The following is a 20,354-nucleotide window of genomic DNA, read 5'->3' on the forward strand; positions in this document are numbered from 1 at the left end:
TGGGCTACACAGAAATGAAATTGACTACACCTATGGGAAGGCGTGATGGAGAAGCTAAATAACAGCAGCTAAAACCAGACCAGGGACTGACTGACTGACTGGAACTAGACCGTCAATTAGTCAATGTAAGTTTAGGTTGAAGCTGAAGAAAATTAGAAACAAGTTCATGAGAGCCAAAATGCTACCTTGAATCTATCTCAATTTTGAGAACATCACAAGAATGTATTTGATGCATCAGACACTGAGAGGAGACCTTTTAATTGTGGGAGAACATGATTCCAAAAGAAAGCAAAAGGTTATTTAAAAAAAAACGAGAGAAAAAAAACGATGAAAATGCTTGTCAGAATAGACTGAAATTTGCTCTTAATCGTAGAGTTGTAGCTAAAGCAAATGGAAGGAAAGATGAATTCAAAGACTTGAAAAAAATTCAAAGGGTAGCTCAAGAAAGCATGTGCAAGGAACCTAGAATAAGAAAGAAGGGATAACACTGAGCATATCTGAAACTGAAAGAACTCAAAAAAGTCAAGCTTCAGGGTGCAATTTTATGCTATGAGCAAAATATTGAATGATTCAGGAAACTTTCAGAGATAGAATACAGTTACTGTACCAAAAAGAACTAGTCAACACTACCATTTCAGGAGGTAGAATATGAACAAGAACCAATGGTGCTAAAAGAAGGTAAAGCCACATTGCATGCATTTGTCAAAGATAAGACTCCAGCAATTGAGGAAATACCAAATGAAATGTTTTAACAGCCTGAAAGAAGCACTAGAAACACTCGCTTGTCTACATCAGGGAATTTGAAAGACAGTTGTTTGACCAACTGACTGAAAAAATCGTGTTTGTGTCCATTCCAAAGAACGATGACCCAAATAGAAAGCTCAAACTATAGAACATGATTGCAGTAGTACTTAGGGAGCAGCCAGGTGTTCAGGCTGGATTCAGAAGAGTATGTGGAACAAGGACTATCATTGCTGGTGTCAAATGGAGGATCTTGGCTCAAAGCAGAGAATGCCAATAAGATGTTTGCTTGTGTTTAATTGACTGCAAAGGCGTTCGACTGTATGGAACATAATAAACTGTGGGTATAACCCTGGGAACGCTTCATTGTGCTTATGAGAAACGTGTACACAGATCAAGAGGCAGTTGTGCAAACAAGAAGAGCATACCGCATGATTTAAAATCAGGAAAGGTAGGGGTGTGTGTGTGTGTGTGTGTGTGTGTCAGGGTTGTATCACCTCACCATTCTTGGTCAGTCTGTATGCTGAGGAAATCAGAGAAGCTGGGTTATATGAAGAAGAATGTGGCATCAAGATTGAAGAAGGTTATTAACTTGCAGTATGCACTTGCTTGCTTGTTAAAAGTTAAGAGCAATTAAAGCACTTTGTAACATCAAAGATTAAAGCCTTCAGTATGGATTACAATGCAGTGTAAAGGTGGCCAAAATCCTCATAACCGGACCAATACATAACATCAAGATAAATAGAGAAGGTTGAGGTTGTCAAGGATTTTGTTACTTAGGTCCAAGATCAGTGCTCATTGAGGCAGCAGTCAGGAGATCAAATGACACACTGCATTGCATAAATCAGCTACACAGGACCTTAAAAAGCATCCAGGTGTTGCTTTTAAGAACTGAGGTGCATTTGACCCGGCATGGTGTTCTCAATTGCTTCATATGCATATGAAAGGTGGACATAGAAGAAAACCAAAGAAGATTAGTGCATTTGAACTGTGCTGTTGACAACTATAGAAAGTACCATGGACTGCTAAAAGGACAAACCCATATGCTTTGAAAGAAGTACAGCCGGAGTGCTCCCTAAAGGCAAGGATGGAAAGACTTCCTCTGACAAACTTTTAGGCATGTTGTCAGGAGACCTTGGAGAAGGACATCGTGTTTGGTACAGTGGAAGGGACGGTACATTTTTAAGGAAGGCACAGGACCGTGCAGTGTTTCCTTCTGTTGTGCATAGAGTTGGTTGCTGTGGGTTGGCGATGACTCAATGGCACCTAACAAGGGGTACAGAATTCTCGTCTAGCCCACTGCCTCTCAACCCACTATAAAGGTCACTGGTAAAAGTTCCTTCACCCCTACTTAGTCTGTGCACTTTTGAAAGTGTAGCATAGTTAGAATCCTGTAACAATTTGTTTCTAGTATGTTTCTAGTATTTTGCTCCTTTTAACATAAACTGTTTATAAATGTCTATAAAATAATGTATCAAAAGTGGAAATTGGTGAAACAATACCAGCATTTTTATTAACCTGCATTACTTTTGTTGTCATTAACAACTATTAAATAATCCTCCGAATATTAGTTTAGACATGGATGAATTTTGGCCGAAATGCTTTTCTTATATTCCTCTCTCAATGAGTACTTTGTATTCTCAAAATATAAGATGTATCCACAATTTAAGACATGGGAAATACTTTTTGAGGTTTACTTGAGACAAGAGTTCTATTGGATATCTCTGCTTTTGGATGTGTTGGGTTATTAAAAGTATTAAGTATTTTTTTCTCTGTTCTTTTTCTATTAGTTGTGAGCTTTTCCAAACCCTTACAGATTCATAAGGGGGTTATGTGTATCTTATCTTTAAAATATTTTATTAGGCTATAATACAGATTCATAGCATTCAATAGTTGAATCACAAAGAACGTGTGTGTATTTCCTTTTTTCTGTCATTTTGGAGTTGGTGTTTAAAAGATGTTATCTAAATCTTTTAATCTAGATGCTAGTCCCATGGGAGTAAATGGAGGAGTGAGTGTTCAAACACCAAATCTACTTCCAGACTCTATGTTGCATTCAGCCATAAATTCTCAAAAGTAAGTTTTATCCTCAGTTATCCCTATGTCATATTTCCAATGTTTAAGGTTCTGTATTTACAGTTTTATTGACAATATGGTTCACATAGAGGCTACAATTCTTCTTTTTTTTTGGCATTTTTTATTTGCTTTCTACACAATGTGTAGTTTTCCCGAAAAATAAAGGGAAATGGACTGCTTGGGGCCCTTCTTTAGCAAACCCACAGGTGATTGATATAATTATCTGGGTTGGGGTAACCTACACTTTTCTAAACACAATCTGAATGAAGTTAGGAGAGTTGCTATATTTAAAAATGTGTGCTCTTATTACCTCATCATGTAAGCTGTACTAGAGTGAGAGCGCACTTCTAATTTATAACACACAAAACTCCATCTTCCTCTCTATGCAGATAATGTATGTTTCTGTGTTTCGTTCACACAAGTATACGCATAGTCATTTTTAAGATCTGGGCTTGGTTTTCTACCAGCCTCCTCATAGTATAGTGCTTTGAAGGACCATAGTTCTTTTTAAAGGAGACCTTCATTACCCTGTCTCTCGTCATTAGACTTATGATTCCTTTTTTTTTTTTTAAGCCCAATGATGAATGAAAATGCCAGTGTGGCCTCTCTGGGTCCTATGCCAACAGCAGCTCAACCATCCAGTACTGGGATTCGGAAACAGTGGCATGAAGATATTACTCAGGATCTCCGAAATCATCTTGTTCACAAACTGTAAGATGTGGGCCTGTTTTATTCATGAAGAGTTAGGCAGTGAGCATTCCTTAACTCTGCTCTATACTTGTCCACGAGAAGAATCTTAGTGATTTTCTTAGAGCCTGGTTCTGGTGGGTGGCACGTCTGTTCCTGTCACTTTCCTCCCCTTCTCGTCACCTTGCCATTCTACCTTTGCACCCTCTTTAGTAGAAATCTTACTAGAATACTTGAACAGTGTATGAAATACTATTTCTGGCTTGTGCCAGGCACATAATCATTGATATATTATTTTTAATTGTTCATTATTGTGCCATTGCCTTTGTAAAAGTCATATTTTAAAAAGGAAAATTAGAGATGAGCTTATTCCAATATAATCAGTGGCAACATACATTTCTGTTTTAGCTAGTAAAACTTTTACGATATTGATCAATTGAATCGGGCCAGGTGGTGTGACAGTTTGTGCTCTTGTGAAGGCGATGGGCAGCAGGCACCCTGCCTCATAGGTGCTGCTTAGTTTAGTCAAAAGAATTCTTGGCCATTAAAGAAAAGAGAGCAGTACAGAATGACAAAATGTAAGGTACCCAAGATCAGAAAGATAGTTAAATCAAACTGATTCCTAGTTCTCGAGCTTTTGAATATCGTGCAGTTTTGTTTTTATTTAAACGTGGGGAAAATCGTGTTTCAATTCCCTTCCGCTTAGTTGAGGGGTCACTTTTGTTCCATCCATATTTGTTACTGATTTGAAATCATGTGACTAGCTTTTGGCTTCTTGATTTATAAATGTTTCATTTTCAAGTGATAGCACTACAAATTTGAAATTTGACAAGGAGAAAATTCAGCTTCTAATGAAATGAAATAAGAAATAACTACAAACTCTCATGAATTTTATTTAATGTTTAGAGAGAATAGATTATTGGGGATTGATCATATGATTGACTGCAAGTTTATTGTAAGGGTGCAACATTGGTCTCAACTTCCATTTCTATCTTCTTCATCTGAAAATCACAGTCTCCAGTCCTAAGGAAAACTACTGCCTATGAATTTTGAAAGTTTGTTAGTAGAAAATGAAACACTCAATCTAGAACAGCGGCTCTCATTCTGTGGGTTGCAACCCCTTTGGGATAGAATGACCCTTTCATAGGGGCTGCCCTATTCATAGCAATAGCAAAATTACAGTTATGAAGTAGCAACGAAAATATTTTTATGGTTATGGAGGGTCACCACAATGTGGAAACTGTATTAAAGGGTCGCGGCATTAGGAAGGTTGAGAACCACTGATCAAGAAGAATCTGCTCCTCTAAAGTTCTACATCCTTTTGGATTTTGTAATGCTTTTTTGCTTCTGTTCCACTTAGCAACTTTAAGAGTAGAAAGAATTGTTGCTGCTTGATGCTAGGACAAAGGCGTGGGCTGCTTCATTTCAGTGTTAACACAGAATAGATTTTTGCTCTACATTTAGAATGATAGGAACCACAGTACTTTCTTTTTCTTTTTAATCGTTTTATTGGGGGCTCATACAACTCTTACCACAAGCCATACATACATCAATTATGTAAAGCACATTTGCTCTCCACTTAAGCCCTTTGCATCAGGTCCTCATTTTCTCCTCCATCCCCACTCCCTCATGAACCCTTGATAATTTTATAAGTTATTGTTTTGTCATATCTTGCACTGTCCAACATCTCCCTTCACCCACTTTTCTGTTGTCCATACCCCAGGGAGGAGGTTATATGTAGATCCTGTAATCAGTTCCCCTTTCCAACCCATCCTCCCTCCACCCTTCCAGTATTGCCACTCACATTACTGGTCCTGAAGGGATCATCCGCCCTGGATTCCATGTGTTTCCAGAGGAACCACAGTACTTTCATGGTGTCATTCCTTCTATACTGAACGCAAAACCCTCTATTCAACTAGAGAGATGATTTTATTTTAGTGTTGTTCTGTATTTGCAATTTGTCCCGTTGTCTTTCACTTGATGTTTATAATAAACAAATGGGTAAATGTTAATATTTTCGTTTCTTAAATGTAATACATAGATACTATACAAAATGATGTACACTACTGTACATCAGTATACTGTAACAGAAAATTTAGGAGCCCTGGTGGTACCGCAGTTACAGTCCACCAGTGATTCTGTGTGATATAAAACGCCTGGCATTCTGCTTTAAAGAGATTCTAGCCTAGGAAATCTTGTGGGGCCACTCTACTCTGTTTTAGAGGAGCAGTAAAGAGTTGGGATTGACTCAGTGGCACACAGCAACAACAAAGATTTGAAAGACTCATGTTTTTCTGTTTCCAGTGTTCAAGCCATATTTCCCACTCCGGACCCTGCTGCTTTAAAAGACAGACGGATGGAAAATCTAGTTGCATATGCTCGGAAAGTGGAAGGGGACATGTATGAATCTGCAAATACTCGGGTGAGCATCCATTTTTCTTTTCTTCATACAGTAAGAAATCAGACCTGTCCTGGTGGTTTTAATGGGTCTTGTAATATTTACAATTAATCCTGGTTCTGAAAGGGTCCTGTTAGCTATTCCTATCTTACTCAGCATTGAAGTACAGTCACAAGAAATTGTCTTAAAAGGGGTATATCAAGTATGTGAAGTTTTTCCTCTTCATAATGTAATGCATTTAAGGGAATTTATCTCGTGGTCCTTCTAGCAACCTGGAAACCAGCTTGGTGTTATTTTCACTTGTATATGGTGAATCAGCTGCTTAATATACCATCTCGAGTGGTAGACTCTTGCCTATATCAGTTGAACTATCTTTTTCTTTAATTGTCTCTTAAAGCTCGTATCTCCCTTCCTATAATTGCCAGGATATCCTTGATAAACCTACTTTGGACTCCTGATTTACCATGCAGTTTCATAATCAGGCTGCAGTTCACCTGATCATGTGAAACATGAGTTCATGTTTGTAATAATATAAGACGATAGATTAGATTCTTTTACTTTTGGTTTCTCTTATGTTATCTAGGGGTAATTTATTTTTTCCTTCATCACTCTTATTTTATTGAATGTAAACAGGCCGAGTACTATCACTTGCTTGCGGAAAAGATCTATAAAATTCAGAAAGAACTAGAAGAAAAGCGAAGGACTAGACTGCAGAAACAGAGCATGCTCCCAAATCCTGCAGGCATGGTTCCAGTTCCCATGAATCCAGGGCCTAACATGGGACAACCACAATCCGGAATGACTTCTAGTGAGTACTGTTTCTTCTGCTTATGGAGATATTGGCAAGAAAAAGTGAACATTACATTAAGATTCTGATACTTGGTGCTTAGCATCTCTGGGTAGCCTAGAATCATTTTTAGATCCCAAGATAGTCTTCTCTCATAGATTTCCCTGGTTTTTATGATTTAGTGTCTTTTGTAAAATCCCATAGACTTCCACAAACCTTGTTCTAAGGACCCGGGCTTTCCTGGGAGGTAGTAGGTTCCAAGCATTGAACTCTGACGTGAGCTCCAAATAATGGGGAAGAACAAAGGGTCTCACTGTGGGAAAGGCTGGGAAACGGGTAATCCTACATTTGTAGAGTCAGAGAAAGAGGTTTCCTGTCGGAAGTGCCGCGTGAGCCAGCAGGTACCACCTCTCGGGAGGTACAAACCAGCGGTGGCTTCTAGGTTACTGGGCACCTCAGCCCAGGGTAGTAAAGCTGGGAACCATTGGTTGTCGGGCAGTGGCTTTCAGCAGCCTCATTTGTTCTTCAGTACTCTTGAGCATTTGAACGAGGGAGTAGAAATAAGGGCCTGCCGGGTTAAAATACTTGAGTTTGGTTGAATTTTTGTGGTTCTTGGGAAAGTTAGAGTCTTGCCTCTGAGCACATTTGAAAAAGCCTTGGAAAGTCTTTGAAACGTTTTCAGTTTTCCACAAATTTCTTGATGCTTCTTATATGATTTTAAATCCTCATTGGCTCAAGTGTGAAAAACATCTTTATTGAGACACACACTTCGATATGGTGCCACTGGACAGAGCAGTGGCCTCCTCCCCATGCAGCGGACCTGCTGCAGATTGTGATAACTCCAACAGCCGTATCCTTCGGAGCCTTGACGTTCCTTTCCCATCATCACCCCTGGTCCATTGGGAGACGAAGGGTGACTGTTGGGGGACCTCTGTGTTTTCCTGAAGTCTCATTGTCTTCAGGCCCCTGTTGGTGGAAGTGCTTCCTTGTAAGATGTTTTGTAGGTTTTGCTTTTATTTTTAGAAAGGACAACTGACCAAGTATGCTTTTGTAACTTTTTTACTTTTCTATCCTAGATGGTCCTTTATCTGACCCAACTATGATCCGTGGCAATGTGCCAAACCAGATGATGTCCCGGATGAGTGCCCAGCCTAGTAAGTTGTCAAAGAAATCTCCATGCCCATCACTGGAATCTCTGCCTCTGCCCTGTCCCAGCAGCAGCCTACTTGAGAAGCCTGAAAAGGCTTCTTGGAATTGTCATTCAGGAGCAGTAAACAGCAAGGGTGGGTGGTGAGGTGTTAGTTCTACGGGCTTGAGTGAATGGACAGTGCCCTTCTGTGGCTTCTGTCAGTGAAACATTCATTTACAGTTCTCAGGTTACAAACGGGTTTCTTTATTTGTCATCATCAAATGATATAAAATCAACAAAAAAGTTGGACTGCTCTTTAGTCTCTAATTCCATGTGGATGCTCGTTCTCATGCGGTGCATGTGTTCACAGATATGAATCAATTCGGACAGATGGGGATGGTTCAGCCACCGATGGGCCCCCGGCAAACCTCTCCTCTACAGCACCACGGACAGTTGGGGCAGCCTGGAACGCTCAACCCGGTCAGTTTGCTCAGAGTTGTCTGTTTGGCCTTTGACATTTAAAATAGCTCTTTGTGTACTTAACAAATTAAAATTCTCATACTTGTGGCAATAGTGACCTACACCTAACTTACTGATGTCCCGCTTCTGTAATTCTGTTGTGCTTGGTTCCTAATAATCAAGCGCATATGTATATTTGATAGGTAAAAATAATCATTGAGAGAATGGCGCTAAGTATACTGTTTACCACATACAATTTTGGTAAAATACTGAAATTCTTCCAATTTGCTCTATTTAGGTCCAAATACAGGCATGTACATATATTTATATATGAGGATGTGGAAATAGATCTATGTGCATAAATGTATGCATTTAGTATTAACGTAGCAGGTGGACATTGAGCCTCCAGTCAAGGACTCCCTCAATGCAAGAACATTTTTTTCTATTAAACTGGCACTCCATTATGCTCACCTTCCCAACACAATCCCTAAAGGTAAAGTGGGTGCATAAGCAAATGTGGTGAAGAAATCTGATGGTGCCAGACTAGCAAAAGATAATAGTGTCTAAGGTCTTAAAGGCTTGAAGGTAGCTCAGAAGCAACAGGTCCACATGGAAGAAGCACACCAGCCTGTGTGTTCACGAGGTACCGTATGGATCAGTTATCAGGCATCAAAGAACAAAAAATCTTATTGTGAAGGATGGGGGAGTGCGGAGTGGAGACCCAAAGCCCATCTGTAAGCAATTAGACGTCCCCTTACCGAGGGGTCGCAGGGAGGAGACGAGCCAAAAACATAAAACTTTCCTCTAGTTTCTGAATGCATCCCTGCCACCCCACTATCATGATCCCAATTCTACCCTACAAATCTGGCTAGACCAGAGGATGTACACTGGTACAGATAAGAACTGGAAACACAGGGAATCCAGGACACATGATCCCTTCAGAACCAGTGGTGAGAGTGGCGATACTGGTAGGGTGGAGTGAAGGTGGGGTGAAAAGGGAGAACCGATTACAAGGATCTACTTATAACCCCCCTCCCTGGGGAATGGACAGCAGAAAAGTGGGTGAAAGGAGATGTCGAAGGGTGCAAGATATGACAAAATAATTTATAAATTATCAAGGTTTCTTGAGGGAGGAAAATGAGCTGATGCCAGGGGCTTAAGTGGAGAGCAAATGTTTTGAGAATGATGAGGACAATGGATGTACAAGTGTGCTTTAGACAATTGATGTATGTATGGATTGTGGTAAGAGTTGTATGAGCCTCTAATAAAATGATTTTTTTTAATTTCTCTATTTACCTTATAAATTTATCCTATGGAAATAGCCATCAAAATGAAACAGAATAATTTGAAAAAAATTCCCATTAATTTGTACTTTACATTCTGTCATGGAAAAGCCACTATATCTTGAAGTGAATTGGACTCTTGTAAAAGAATGGTTTACATCTATAGTACAATTTATAATTTTTAAAAACTTAATAGAAGCAGCTAGTCCCATGCTCTTGGGGTTGTTTGTTTTTTTAGTTACAGACTGACTTTAGTCATCTTTTCTCTAATATTAATTTCCCCAAACCCAGATCCTCCCAGTGAACTTCCCCTCTGTTACAAAGGATTAGACCAGTGTTCTCAACCTTCCTCATGCAGCGGCCCTTTAATACAGTTTATTTTCGTTGCTATTTCATAGCTGTGATTTGCTACTGTTACAAATCGGGCAACCCCTGTGAAAGGGTCATTTGACACATACGCCCCAAGGGGTCGCGACCCCCAGGTTGATAACTGCCGGGTTAGAGTGTCAAGGGTTCAGTGTAGAGACTTAAGTATGGAGGGGAGCGGTTCAGAAAAGTACTAGAGAGGAGAGGTTAAAAGAATTGGCTGAGCATGAGCCATCCTGTTTGCCCCTGCCCTCACCCTGACAGTGACAGTGGTACCTGCAGTGTTTTTCAGCCTTTTCGTGATTATCCAGCGTTGCTTCTTGGGACTAATGTTTAATGTTTCATCTATGACCAATGGTTTTCTTCAGTTACGTATTTTTTACCCTTTGGTATCCCACATTTCCTTTATTAAAATAGTGCCACCACTTTATTCCTGTCCTTAAACTCGCCCTCCTCTTTCCATCAGTTACCCTCTCTGTTCTGATTGCTGAGATGCTATAAGCCAGGTCAGAGTATTTGGTGATGCCATCTGCTTTGCGTTTTTTTTGCAGCCTCTGGGCTACGGGCCTCGAATGCAGCAGCCTTCCAACCAGAGCCAGTTCCTTGCACAGACTCCGTTCTCAGCACCGGGAATGAATGTACCCAATATGCCTTTGGGGCAGTCCAGCGGGCAAGCACCTGTGTCACAAGTATGTCTCACAAGTGGAAAGGAGCAGGGCACGTGTTTGAAACTTGTTTGGGTTGAAGTGTTTTCAGGGAAAAGTGACAGCAAATCGTGACAGTTGATTCCTGTTTTAAAATAGGAACAATTAGGGCATATGTGTGATTGTGTACCGAGATTGCTCTTCAGCATAACAGTGATGGTAGCATCCTTTTAAATTGACATCGTAAGAATTGCGATGTAAAGGAGGAAGGACTGACTAAAGAGATCTCGGGGGTCCCGGAAGATTGAATCTACAACTTTCCCATCCCCTAGAGCAGCTCAAATTCTTTTGCAAAATGGCTTAACCTCTGCTTTTTTTTAGTGCTATATTGATTGTTATCCAAGTATAAACCCCTAGTAGTATTTAACACCTTTTGAACTAGAATCATTGCCAGTTTTTATTTTAATCAGTCTGTCTTAAATGTGAAAATTTCTGTTGTGAACTTAACATCTTTTTTTTCCCCCTCCCTATTTTAACAGGCACAAATGTCCAGTTCTTCCTGCCCGGTGAACTCCCCTATAATGCCCCCAGGGTCTCAAGGGAGTCACCTTCACTGCCCCCCACTTTCTCAACCAGCCCTGCATCAGAATTCACCCTCTCCTGTACCTAGTCGAACCCCAACCCCTCACCATACACCACCAAGCATAGGAGCTCAGCAGCCACCAGCAGCAGCAATTCCAGCCCCAGTTCCTACTCCTCCAGCTATGCCACCTGTGCCACCATCCCAGGCTCTCCACCCCCCTCCAAGACAGAGTCCTACCCCACCAACAACGCAACTTCCTCCTCAAGTTCAGCCTGCACTTCCTGTTGCCCCTTCGGCTGACCAGCCCCAGCAGCAGTCACTTTCCCAGCAGAGTACAGCGACGGCCTCTTCCACACCAACAGGCGCTTTGCAGGCCCCACAGACGACCTCTCCAGTAAGCAGACGGGTCTGGACAGAGTCATTGCAGCTATATGTCTGTACAATATGTATTTTTTTCTCTCTCTCCTCTCATCTCTTTATTGTCTCAGCATTTTCACCCAAATCACTTTTGCACTTTGGACTTTGCTTTCTTTGATGTGTACCTAGCATGGACTGAACTCAAAGATACTTGCTTATGTTTGACTTCTACTGTAGTGTGTTTCTTGTTGTATTCTGACACATGAAGGAGAGGTGATAAGCAGAGTCCCCCTTCTGTCATGAACTACTTACTGTGTGAGCTAGAGCAGGCCTTCATAAACGTCTTATTTGAGAGAAGTTTGCAACACAGAAAAACACTGTCAGGTTGAGGTTTTCCCATTGCACTCCTGATGTGCTGACCCCTGCGATTTCCCCATATGTAAAAAAAGAAACGCCTCCAACTCGTAGGATTGTTGTTAGTTTAGTCACTCCACATTTGTTATTATTCCCATGTCAAGACCCACAACTTCGAGCTTCTTAAACTCAGATAATATTGAAAGCACAATCTAAGGTGAGAGAATTGTCTTGAACAATTTGTAGCTTTTTTTGGTATGAGATTGGTTATCTATGTGCCAGAAATCCAAATTCTTTCTACTGATTAAATTATTCAGTCACACTGGTCAACTGGGAGGCTCACACGAAATAAATGCCATTTGGTATTAAACACAGCAGAAGCACCCATTAGAATGTCATGATTCAGATAGCCACTCAGTTCATTAGGTGATTCTCCTTTTGTGTACATTGGAACATTTTCCTACTAAACAAACTAAAAACAAGCAAAAGAAGATGATCCATCACCCTTAATTTTCTTCCCCTTCCATTTTAGTGTAAATAGCAGCTCTTAGATCCTCAACTCATACACTGCCCAAGAATGATAGTTACTGAAGGAAAGTTTGCCGTCTCAATCTACTAACCAGTGTTTGCAAGTCCTCTGTCTCCTATCATTAAGCAAAATATGTAACTAAATTTTCACTTAAATGAAAGCAACATTAGGTGGAAATGGTACTGGCCAGAAATCAGGTCACCCTGTTCTGAATCTTCATTTCTGCTTGTGTAATTTTTTTTTCTTGTCCAGCTTTCCCAGCCAGGTGTAAGCATTGAAGGACAGGTATCCAACCCTCCCTCTACGAGTAGCACCGAAGTGAATTCTCAGACTATTCCTGAGAAACAACCTTCCCAAGAAGTGAAAATGGAGGCTAAAATGGAAGTGGAACAACCAGAACCAGCAGATGCTCAGCCTGAGGATATTCCAGAGGTGAGAGTAATACAATTACTAATTTCATTTAACCAGTGCCTCACTCTGTTGTGCTATTAATTACCGTGGGGAAGAGTCTGACTCAGCATGACCACTGGTGTTAAGAGTAGAATTGCCCCACAGGATTTCCCTGTTTATAGTTCAATGGGAGCAAATTATCAAACAAGCTCAAACTTTTTCTTCCATGATGTTGTGGCTAGGTTTGAATCGCCAGCCTTTAGGTTAGCAGTCAAACACAAGCCGTTTATACCACCCAGGAACCTCGCAACCTCAGTATAGGTTTGTTTGTTTGTTTGTTTGTTTGTTTTTCTTAAGCATGTGACTGCAAAGTATTCTGGTAATTAGATCTCCTTTCACTGGTTTCTGTGTGAGAAAGGACATTCCCACTGAAAGTAAATAACATCCTGGTTAAGTATCACTAATTGTAGTTGGGTCATGGCAGTTCTGAGAAGTGCTACCTTTCCATTTAGACGAAATCAGAAGATTGTAAAGTGGAATCTACAGAAACCGAAGAGAGAAGCACTGAAATAAAAGTTGAAACAAAAGAGGAGGAGGACCAGCCAAGTACCTCAGCCACCCAGTCATCTCCAGCCCCGGGGCAGTCCAAGAAGAAGAGTAAGTCTCAGGCTCTCCTACTAGAACTGGGAAAACCAAGGACTAGGCCAAGAAAGGCCTTCCTGGGCCTCAAAAACAAACCACGAGACTCGTTTAACCTGGGGCTGGGTCTGTTTTATAAAAAGCCTTTGCCAACTCTAGTGTGATTCTCCACCTTGAGTTTAAAAAAAAAAAACCTAATGTCAATTACACCCTCTGAGGATAGAATTAGCTTCTGAGTAGAAGAAATAACAAGGCCCTTGCTCAGAATAATTTCATATGGGACATACCAGCAAATCTTTCCTGTACTTAGAACACATTTGGGCTTGATTTAATCAACTTAACCCTATTGTCCTAGCAGTTACACTTTAGATCCGTCATTAAAGTTGGTAAATGTCTCTTTCCTAGATGCTTTAAAACATCAGACATTTTAATGAGGACCTGTTTTTCAGTTCAGTGCTTCTGATTCCTTTAGCTTTGAGCTGAGCAGATGTAATGCCTCACTTGTCATACACTGTTGCCACGGTGAACACTGCTGTCTGTTGTTGAACAGCATTTCTCCCCTACCTGGGCTGTGTCTTTTATGATTCTTGAGATGCTCTTTAGAGGTTTACCTTAAATAATTTAATTGAAACTAATTTCAAATGTGCTTCTCTTAAAGTTTTCAAACCTGAAGAGTTACGGCAGGCATTGATGCCGACATTGGAGGCACTTTACCGGCAGGATCCAGAATCCCTTCCCTTTCGTCAGCCTGTGGACCCTCAGCTTCTAGGAATCCCTGTAAGTATGTGGTGAACCCGGGTTGGGGAAGGGGGGATGTAAATTATTGAGACATACAGGTAATTCGCACACTTTAAAATTCAATAAAATTGTTCATTCACCACCACAGGCAGGTTTAGCATATTTTCATTACCCAAAAAAGATGCTGTGCACATTAGGATTCATTCCCTTTTTCTTCAAGATCTCCTCGGTCCCAGGCAACCCTTAATCATCTCAATGGATTTACCTATTCTGTCTGTCAGTAGATTTTTACCTATTCTGGACATTTCATGTAAATGGAATCATACAGTAAATGACTTCCCACTGTTTATTTTCCTCAATGTGGTAGCATGAATCAGTATTTTGTGAATTTTTATGACCAAATAGTACTTCATTTATGGCTATATTATTTTGTTGGGCATATCATAGGATTGGAATTGTTGCTGGCCTGGTCTACGAGTCATTGACGTCATTTTCATTTGTTAAACTAATCTCAGTAGAGTGCAGTGGTGCCTCTGGAAGTACCTGGTAGACTGCAGGGAGAGTCCATGGTGGCTTCACTCGCACTGTGCTCTGCTCGCTGACCACCGACTCAAAGAGTGACACACACTAGCTAACCTGTAACACAGCCAGACCCCTGGAACATCAGGGAGATGCGCCGTCTGCCCTAACCTCCACAGGCTGGACATAGCATATAAATGGGGTCGTACAATGATAGAAGGACCACCTTCTGTATCTGGCTCTTTTTCACATACCTTATTTTATTTTCGGGGTTTATCCATGTTATGTTGTGAATCAGTATATTGTTCATGGGTAATGTTTGTGTCACTTGTTCTTCTAGGATTATTTTGATATTGTGAAGAGTCCCATGGATCTGTCTACCATCAAGAGAAAGTTAGACACTGGACAGTATCAAGAGCCTTGGCAGTATGTGGATGACATTTGGCTTATGTTCAATAATGCTTGGTTGTATAATCGGAAGACATCGCGGGTGTACAAATACTGCTCCAAGCTGTCTGAGGTCTTTGAACAAGAAATTGACCCAGTCATGCAAAACCTTGGGTATTGTTGTGGCAGAAAGGTAAGAAATTACTTTCAGATCTGCCTTTGACTTCCCTAGGATACCTAGGCAAATAGTGGCTGGGCTAAGAGAGTATGTTACTTCTAGGTTGGACTAGGTTTTCCTCTTAACTGCATGGTTGGCACTGTTATGCTGCTCTTGCCATAGCAATATTGGGTTACATTCCTGTACTTTACAGATATACTCTGCACAGATATTTTATTAGAAACTTGGCCAGTTCAAATCCTGATTCATTATACTGTGAGTTCATCTAAAGTAGAGACCTGATCATACACCCGTGTGCGTGCACTGTTGCCTGGATTTTACTGACGTGTGTGTGCATAAATTCCCATAGCACTCCACATGTCCAATGAGTTCTGTGGTATGTTAAGGAGGGATAGGCCTGAAGTAAAGCAATAGTTTGCTAAATTGCACACTGAAAATTTGTTAAAATGGCAATTTTCCTATAACATATTTTAGCACGTGGAGGGCTTTGGATGGTTTTATTTAGTTCTGTGAACCACCCTGAATACTGAAAGTGCCTTATCCTGGTTAATGTGTGAAGACTATGCATTGCTGGCTTTGATTACTGATTTGACGGTGGTACTGTTGCCATCCTTTCAGCCTCTGTACTATTGAACAAATGATTTCTTTTGCAGTTGGAATTCTCTCCACAGACACTGTGTTGCTATGGCAAACAGTTATGTACAATCCCTCGCGATGCCACTTACTACAGTTACCAGAACAGGTAAGGGTGGCCCTGTGTGGAGCACGTGTGCACAGGTGTCTTGTGTCTAGCTACGTAGAGCCAGCATACATGGAGACATAGTCCCTGAGAAAGTAGTTTGAGAACAACTGTACAACACAAGTTTGGGCTTTCTGCTTTTGCAGAATTAAAATTTTTTCTAATGGACAGGAGTCTTGCCTCAGGTTTCTTGGCTGAGGGGAACAAAAGGCCTTGTGAGTTGATGACAGAAGTGGGACTGTGTCCCAGGCCCCCAACTTGTCTTTCTAATGGACCATTATGGCTCACCATAGCATCACACAAAGCTGAGATGATTTTACGATTTTAAACTAATTTGTCTTTCTGCATGTCTGTGAAATGGCTGGTGGCTGTCTCCTTGCCCACAAACTACCCAGAAAACTTTGAAATCTAACTCATATTAGCCTGCTCCATTTGGCGGAAAATATTCCTTTTCTGATCAACCTAACCTAGTGGTTTTTGGAGGCCCTGTGTATGAAAACAGGACTGGGGCGAATTTGCTTTTACCCTCCAGTACACGTTCTGCCTCGTTCTGCCCCTACAACAGTGGGACTTGACAGATGATGGCGAGGCAGTGGGAAATGAGGCATTTCTGCCTTCAGTCTCCTGCCCAGTCAGTGCTGTTGTCACAGGTGTTACGGTCAAGTAGGTGGTGGCAGGCCTGTTTGCTTCCACCTCTCTGTAATGAGCCTCCAATACGCTTGCACTGTCATCATTTCTAGGACTCTGATAGTCTCACAAGGCCAGCCAGTTCCTTTCTCAAATGATTCTAAGTCCTTGGAGTTGGCTCTTGCCGAACTTGTGTGCTACAGATGGATTTTCTGGCTCTCCCTGAACCCTCCTTTAAGTCAGTTAAGCTTTTTTTTTTTTTTACAAAAATGAGTTGTTCTCTTAGTATTTCGTAGTAATTAGACTTAATACTTTTGTACTCAATGAAATCTAGGAAAGGTCACATTCGGTTGTCAGGACACCTGATGTTCAAGAAGCTTAGTAGCAGCTGGCAGAGATTTTTTTTCTCACATTATGATCTTGGCGTGCGTGTACTTGTGGGCTTCATACAGTCATTTCGATCTGTTTAAGTATTCTTAGTACCCTAGTGCATTTCCTCCACGGGCCCACACATGCTACACTGGATACCACGCTGCCCTGCTCTGGCCAGGCAACCTCCAGCGCCAGTCAGCACTATGCAATAGCAGATACCAGCATCTCAGGAAAGACAAGTTTTGGCTGAGGTTGGCTTCCTTGGCATCAGCTGGTGGTTTCCAGTCCCCTCTTTTTAGGTGATCGTTCTTGCTGCTGCTACCAGATGGGGTTTTTTTCTTTGCATTGTTTGAGGTGGGGAACTTTGATTAGGTGACCGTCAGATTAGCACGTCTCCTGCCCTACCCCCACTTTGATGATGTCTTAGTGACCGAACTGAAAGGGTGTGGGTCTGTGTCAGTGGAACTTTTTGTTTGATTTGCTGTAATCATTTGCTATTTGTGATCCCATTTGAGATATTTAATGCTAATCTGTGCTTTGCCTTGGCTTTCTGCTATTTGTTGTCCTGTCTTGCTTTTATGTTTTTTGTTGTCCGGCAATCCCTCATTTCTTCGTTTGTTTTGTGTTTTTTTTTCTCCCTCATGCTTGTCGTTGTCTGCACTTGGCTTTGATTGCAAACCAAAAACAAAACAAAAAATCAAAAAAACCAAACTCAAACTGTGGGGCCCATAAATCTGCATCATTGAATGTCCTTGTCGCCGTTGATGACCTGCTCTCTGCTCCCGTCCCCCTCCTTGGCCTGCTGTGATTGGTGGCTTCGTTGCTTGGCTTTGGCTGTGTTGTGTGAACGGAACAGTTCACCCCAGTATGGCCTTCTTGCCGACAGGTATCATTTCTGTGAGAAGTGTTTCAATGAAATCCAAGGGGAGAGCGTTTCTTTGGGGGATGACCCTTCCCAGCCTCAAACGTAAGTAATCACATTGTTAAGAAAAGTGCTGAATTATTCCTCAGTAAGATAGCAGGTGACTGCGCAGGTTTCTGGAGGGGAAGCTGATGTGAAGCCATATTGCCAGTATGTCAGCCATTGGCCACATAGGACCATTTGTGCATTAAAATTAAATAAAATTGCACCGGCCACACTTCATCTATGCTTAGTGGCTGCCATCTAGAGCAAGGCAAGGGAACATTGCCATCCTCATGGAAAGTTCTATTCACTAGCACTGATCAGCCTAACTGAGCAGGTCATCTTTTATAAGAAACTCATCAGCTTCTAAAAATGGCACTTCATCATTAACTGTTAAATCTGAGGGACGTTACGCAATCCAGTCTTTTTATACACTGCCACCCAGTCAATTCTGCCTCCTGGTTCCCCTGTAGGTCAGGTAGAACTAACTGCCCTGTGAGTGTTCGAGATGGTAGCTCTTTCTTGGAGTAGAAAGCCTCCTCTTTCCCCAGGAGTGACTGGTGGTTTCACACCGCTAACTTCAAAGTTAGCAGCCCATTGAGTAATTAAGCCACTGGGGCTCCTAATCTTCTTACAGGCTAGCAGAATTCTTAAAACACAAATAGGGAACTGAATTCAATAGCCTGTAAGAGTGTAAAAGTATATTAGTGACTTTTTAGAGACTCATTTGGGTTTTGGGCATCACATAAGAGCCTACTCTAAATCTGCCAAAACTACCTAGTGATACTTCTCATCACTAAATGCAATTAACTCCCGAGAGACTGTATTTCACACTTGGAATGTGTTGTCAAGACTGCAGTGTAGTTTTGATATTTTTAGGCTCTTATTTTCTGGTTTGTGCGATAGCCAAACATTACACAAGAATAAAAGTGGAATGGTGAGATTGTCATTGTAAACATGATCGTCGTAAAAAAGCCGCTTACAGGGGGAAAGTAGTTAAATTCTAAATTGAATTCTGAAGTTATAGTTTGCTTTTGCTCATTATTGCAGTAAAACATAGTAAGGTCTAGGAGAGCGGTCTAATGAGACATCTGACCTTCAGCTGAGCCAGAGAAGTCCACTTAAATGTAGGTTTCCTGGTGGAGGAAGGATGGCCAACCCTGCCTTTGCATCTGTAGAATGGCCTGCGAGAGGTTCTAGACCTCTGCAGTGCATTGAAAGACCCTCGTTTATGAACAGCATGTTTGTAGTGCGCCTGAGGGTCTGCATTTCTCAGTAGCCCCAGATTTTTCTGATACTGATGGTGGTTTTATGACCATTCCACCCTTGGCCAGTCAGAAAATGCCATTACCAGAGATGATTCTTGATTTTGTTGCCTGTATGGAAAAGTGTAGGTGTTTGCATGCCCTCCTCTTGTAAGGATGAATCACCAAAACCGATGGTCAGTCACTGTAAAGAAGTTGCTTCTAGACATAGCCTGAGAAAATTGCCCACTCCTGAATATAGTGAGGCTGTGAGCAGTGGGCTGTGTTGAAAAGTTAGAATGGGAAGCCACATGAAGTTTTTTTAAAACCACAGTATATTATGAAATACAGTATATTTACCTTTTTGGAGTAATTATTAGCACAAAATATTCTTAACATTGAAATATTTTATTGATGTGAAAAGTTGACTCTTTAGAAAAGGGGTATTATTTAAATCATGATTTGCTTCCCACTATAAATACCATCTTTTGAGCTCAGTTTAAGAACATTAAATTAGAAGAAGGCATAAACACCTAATAAGGCACAGTTTTTAAAAGAAAAGGAATAAAGAATGGGATGTTCTAGTTCTTCCTGTCTTCTTTATTTTCTATAAGAGAAAAAATAGGTTTCTTACCAAAAACATTCCTTTACATAAAAGTTGATTTTGTGTTAGTCAAGAATCTATTAATCTAGTGTCAATTCTTAAGAGAATTCAAAGAATCCCTTGGAAGTCTTAGACTTATTTCCTTTGAGTAGCAGTCAGATTGTTTATCTTTCTGTATCACTTTTTCTCATTATGTCCCCTCTTTTTTCTTTAGTACAATAAATAAAGAACAGTTTTCCAAGAGAAAAAACGACACACTGGATCCCGAATTGTAAGTAGTCAATTTGAATGATTTCTCTCCTCCTCCCTCTCTTTAGTTTGTATGGTCACTCAGTTTATCCGGTCCCCCAAATTTAACAGTTATCCTGGATAAACTATTATGACCTGCGCACAGCTGTTAGTTTTAGGGTGGTGGAAGACATAATTTTTAAGTGTAGCATGTCACTAAATTGAGTAATGTTTTGGTGTTTCTAAGTCCAAATGCAGCACCCAAACAACCTTAGCTCTGTTACATGTTTAACCCATGCCATCTGTTCTCTACATTTCCTGGAGCAGGGGTGTGGAGGCTGCTCATCAGAGCTCTGGAAACGTACTATAATGTAAAGATGAGACTGTGTGGG

The 20,354-nt window shown here is 41.0% G+C and overlaps 1 protein-coding gene across 1 annotated transcript in view; it reads left to right on the forward strand.

Annotated features, from left to right (window-relative positions):
- The window catches only part of EP300 (EP300 lysine acetyltransferase), a 68,865-nt gene that overhangs the window by 36,859 nt on the left and 11,652 nt on the right, over positions 1-20,354 (forward strand). Inside the window, exons 7-21 of the mRNA XM_075553626.1 lie at positions 2,724-2,817; positions 3,391-3,528; positions 5,809-5,926; positions 6,536-6,710; positions 7,766-7,843; positions 8,189-8,298; positions 10,478-10,615; positions 11,110-11,547; positions 12,646-12,825; positions 13,296-13,440; positions 14,081-14,199; positions 15,020-15,259; positions 15,898-15,986; positions 17,869-17,949; positions 19,949-20,005. Of these exons, the coding sequence (XP_075409741.1) occupies positions 2,724-2,817; positions 3,391-3,528; positions 5,809-5,926; positions 6,536-6,710; positions 7,766-7,843; positions 8,189-8,298; positions 10,478-10,615; positions 11,110-11,547; positions 12,646-12,825; positions 13,296-13,440; positions 14,081-14,199; positions 15,020-15,259; positions 15,898-15,986; positions 17,869-17,949; positions 19,949-20,005 (2,200 nt within the window). The remainder of the gene's footprint in view (positions 1-2,723; positions 2,818-3,390; positions 3,529-5,808; positions 5,927-6,535; positions 6,711-7,765; positions 7,844-8,188; positions 8,299-10,477; positions 10,616-11,109; positions 11,548-12,645; positions 12,826-13,295; positions 13,441-14,080; positions 14,200-15,019; positions 15,260-15,897; positions 15,987-17,868; positions 17,950-19,948; positions 20,006-20,354) is intronic.

This window comes from Tenrec ecaudatus, chromosome 6 (genome assembly GCF_050624435.1).
Source record: "Tenrec ecaudatus isolate mTenEca1 chromosome 6, mTenEca1.hap1, whole genome shotgun sequence".
In the NCBI taxonomy this organism is placed as follows: domain Eukaryota; kingdom Metazoa; phylum Chordata; class Mammalia; order Afrosoricida; family Tenrecidae; genus Tenrec; species Tenrec ecaudatus.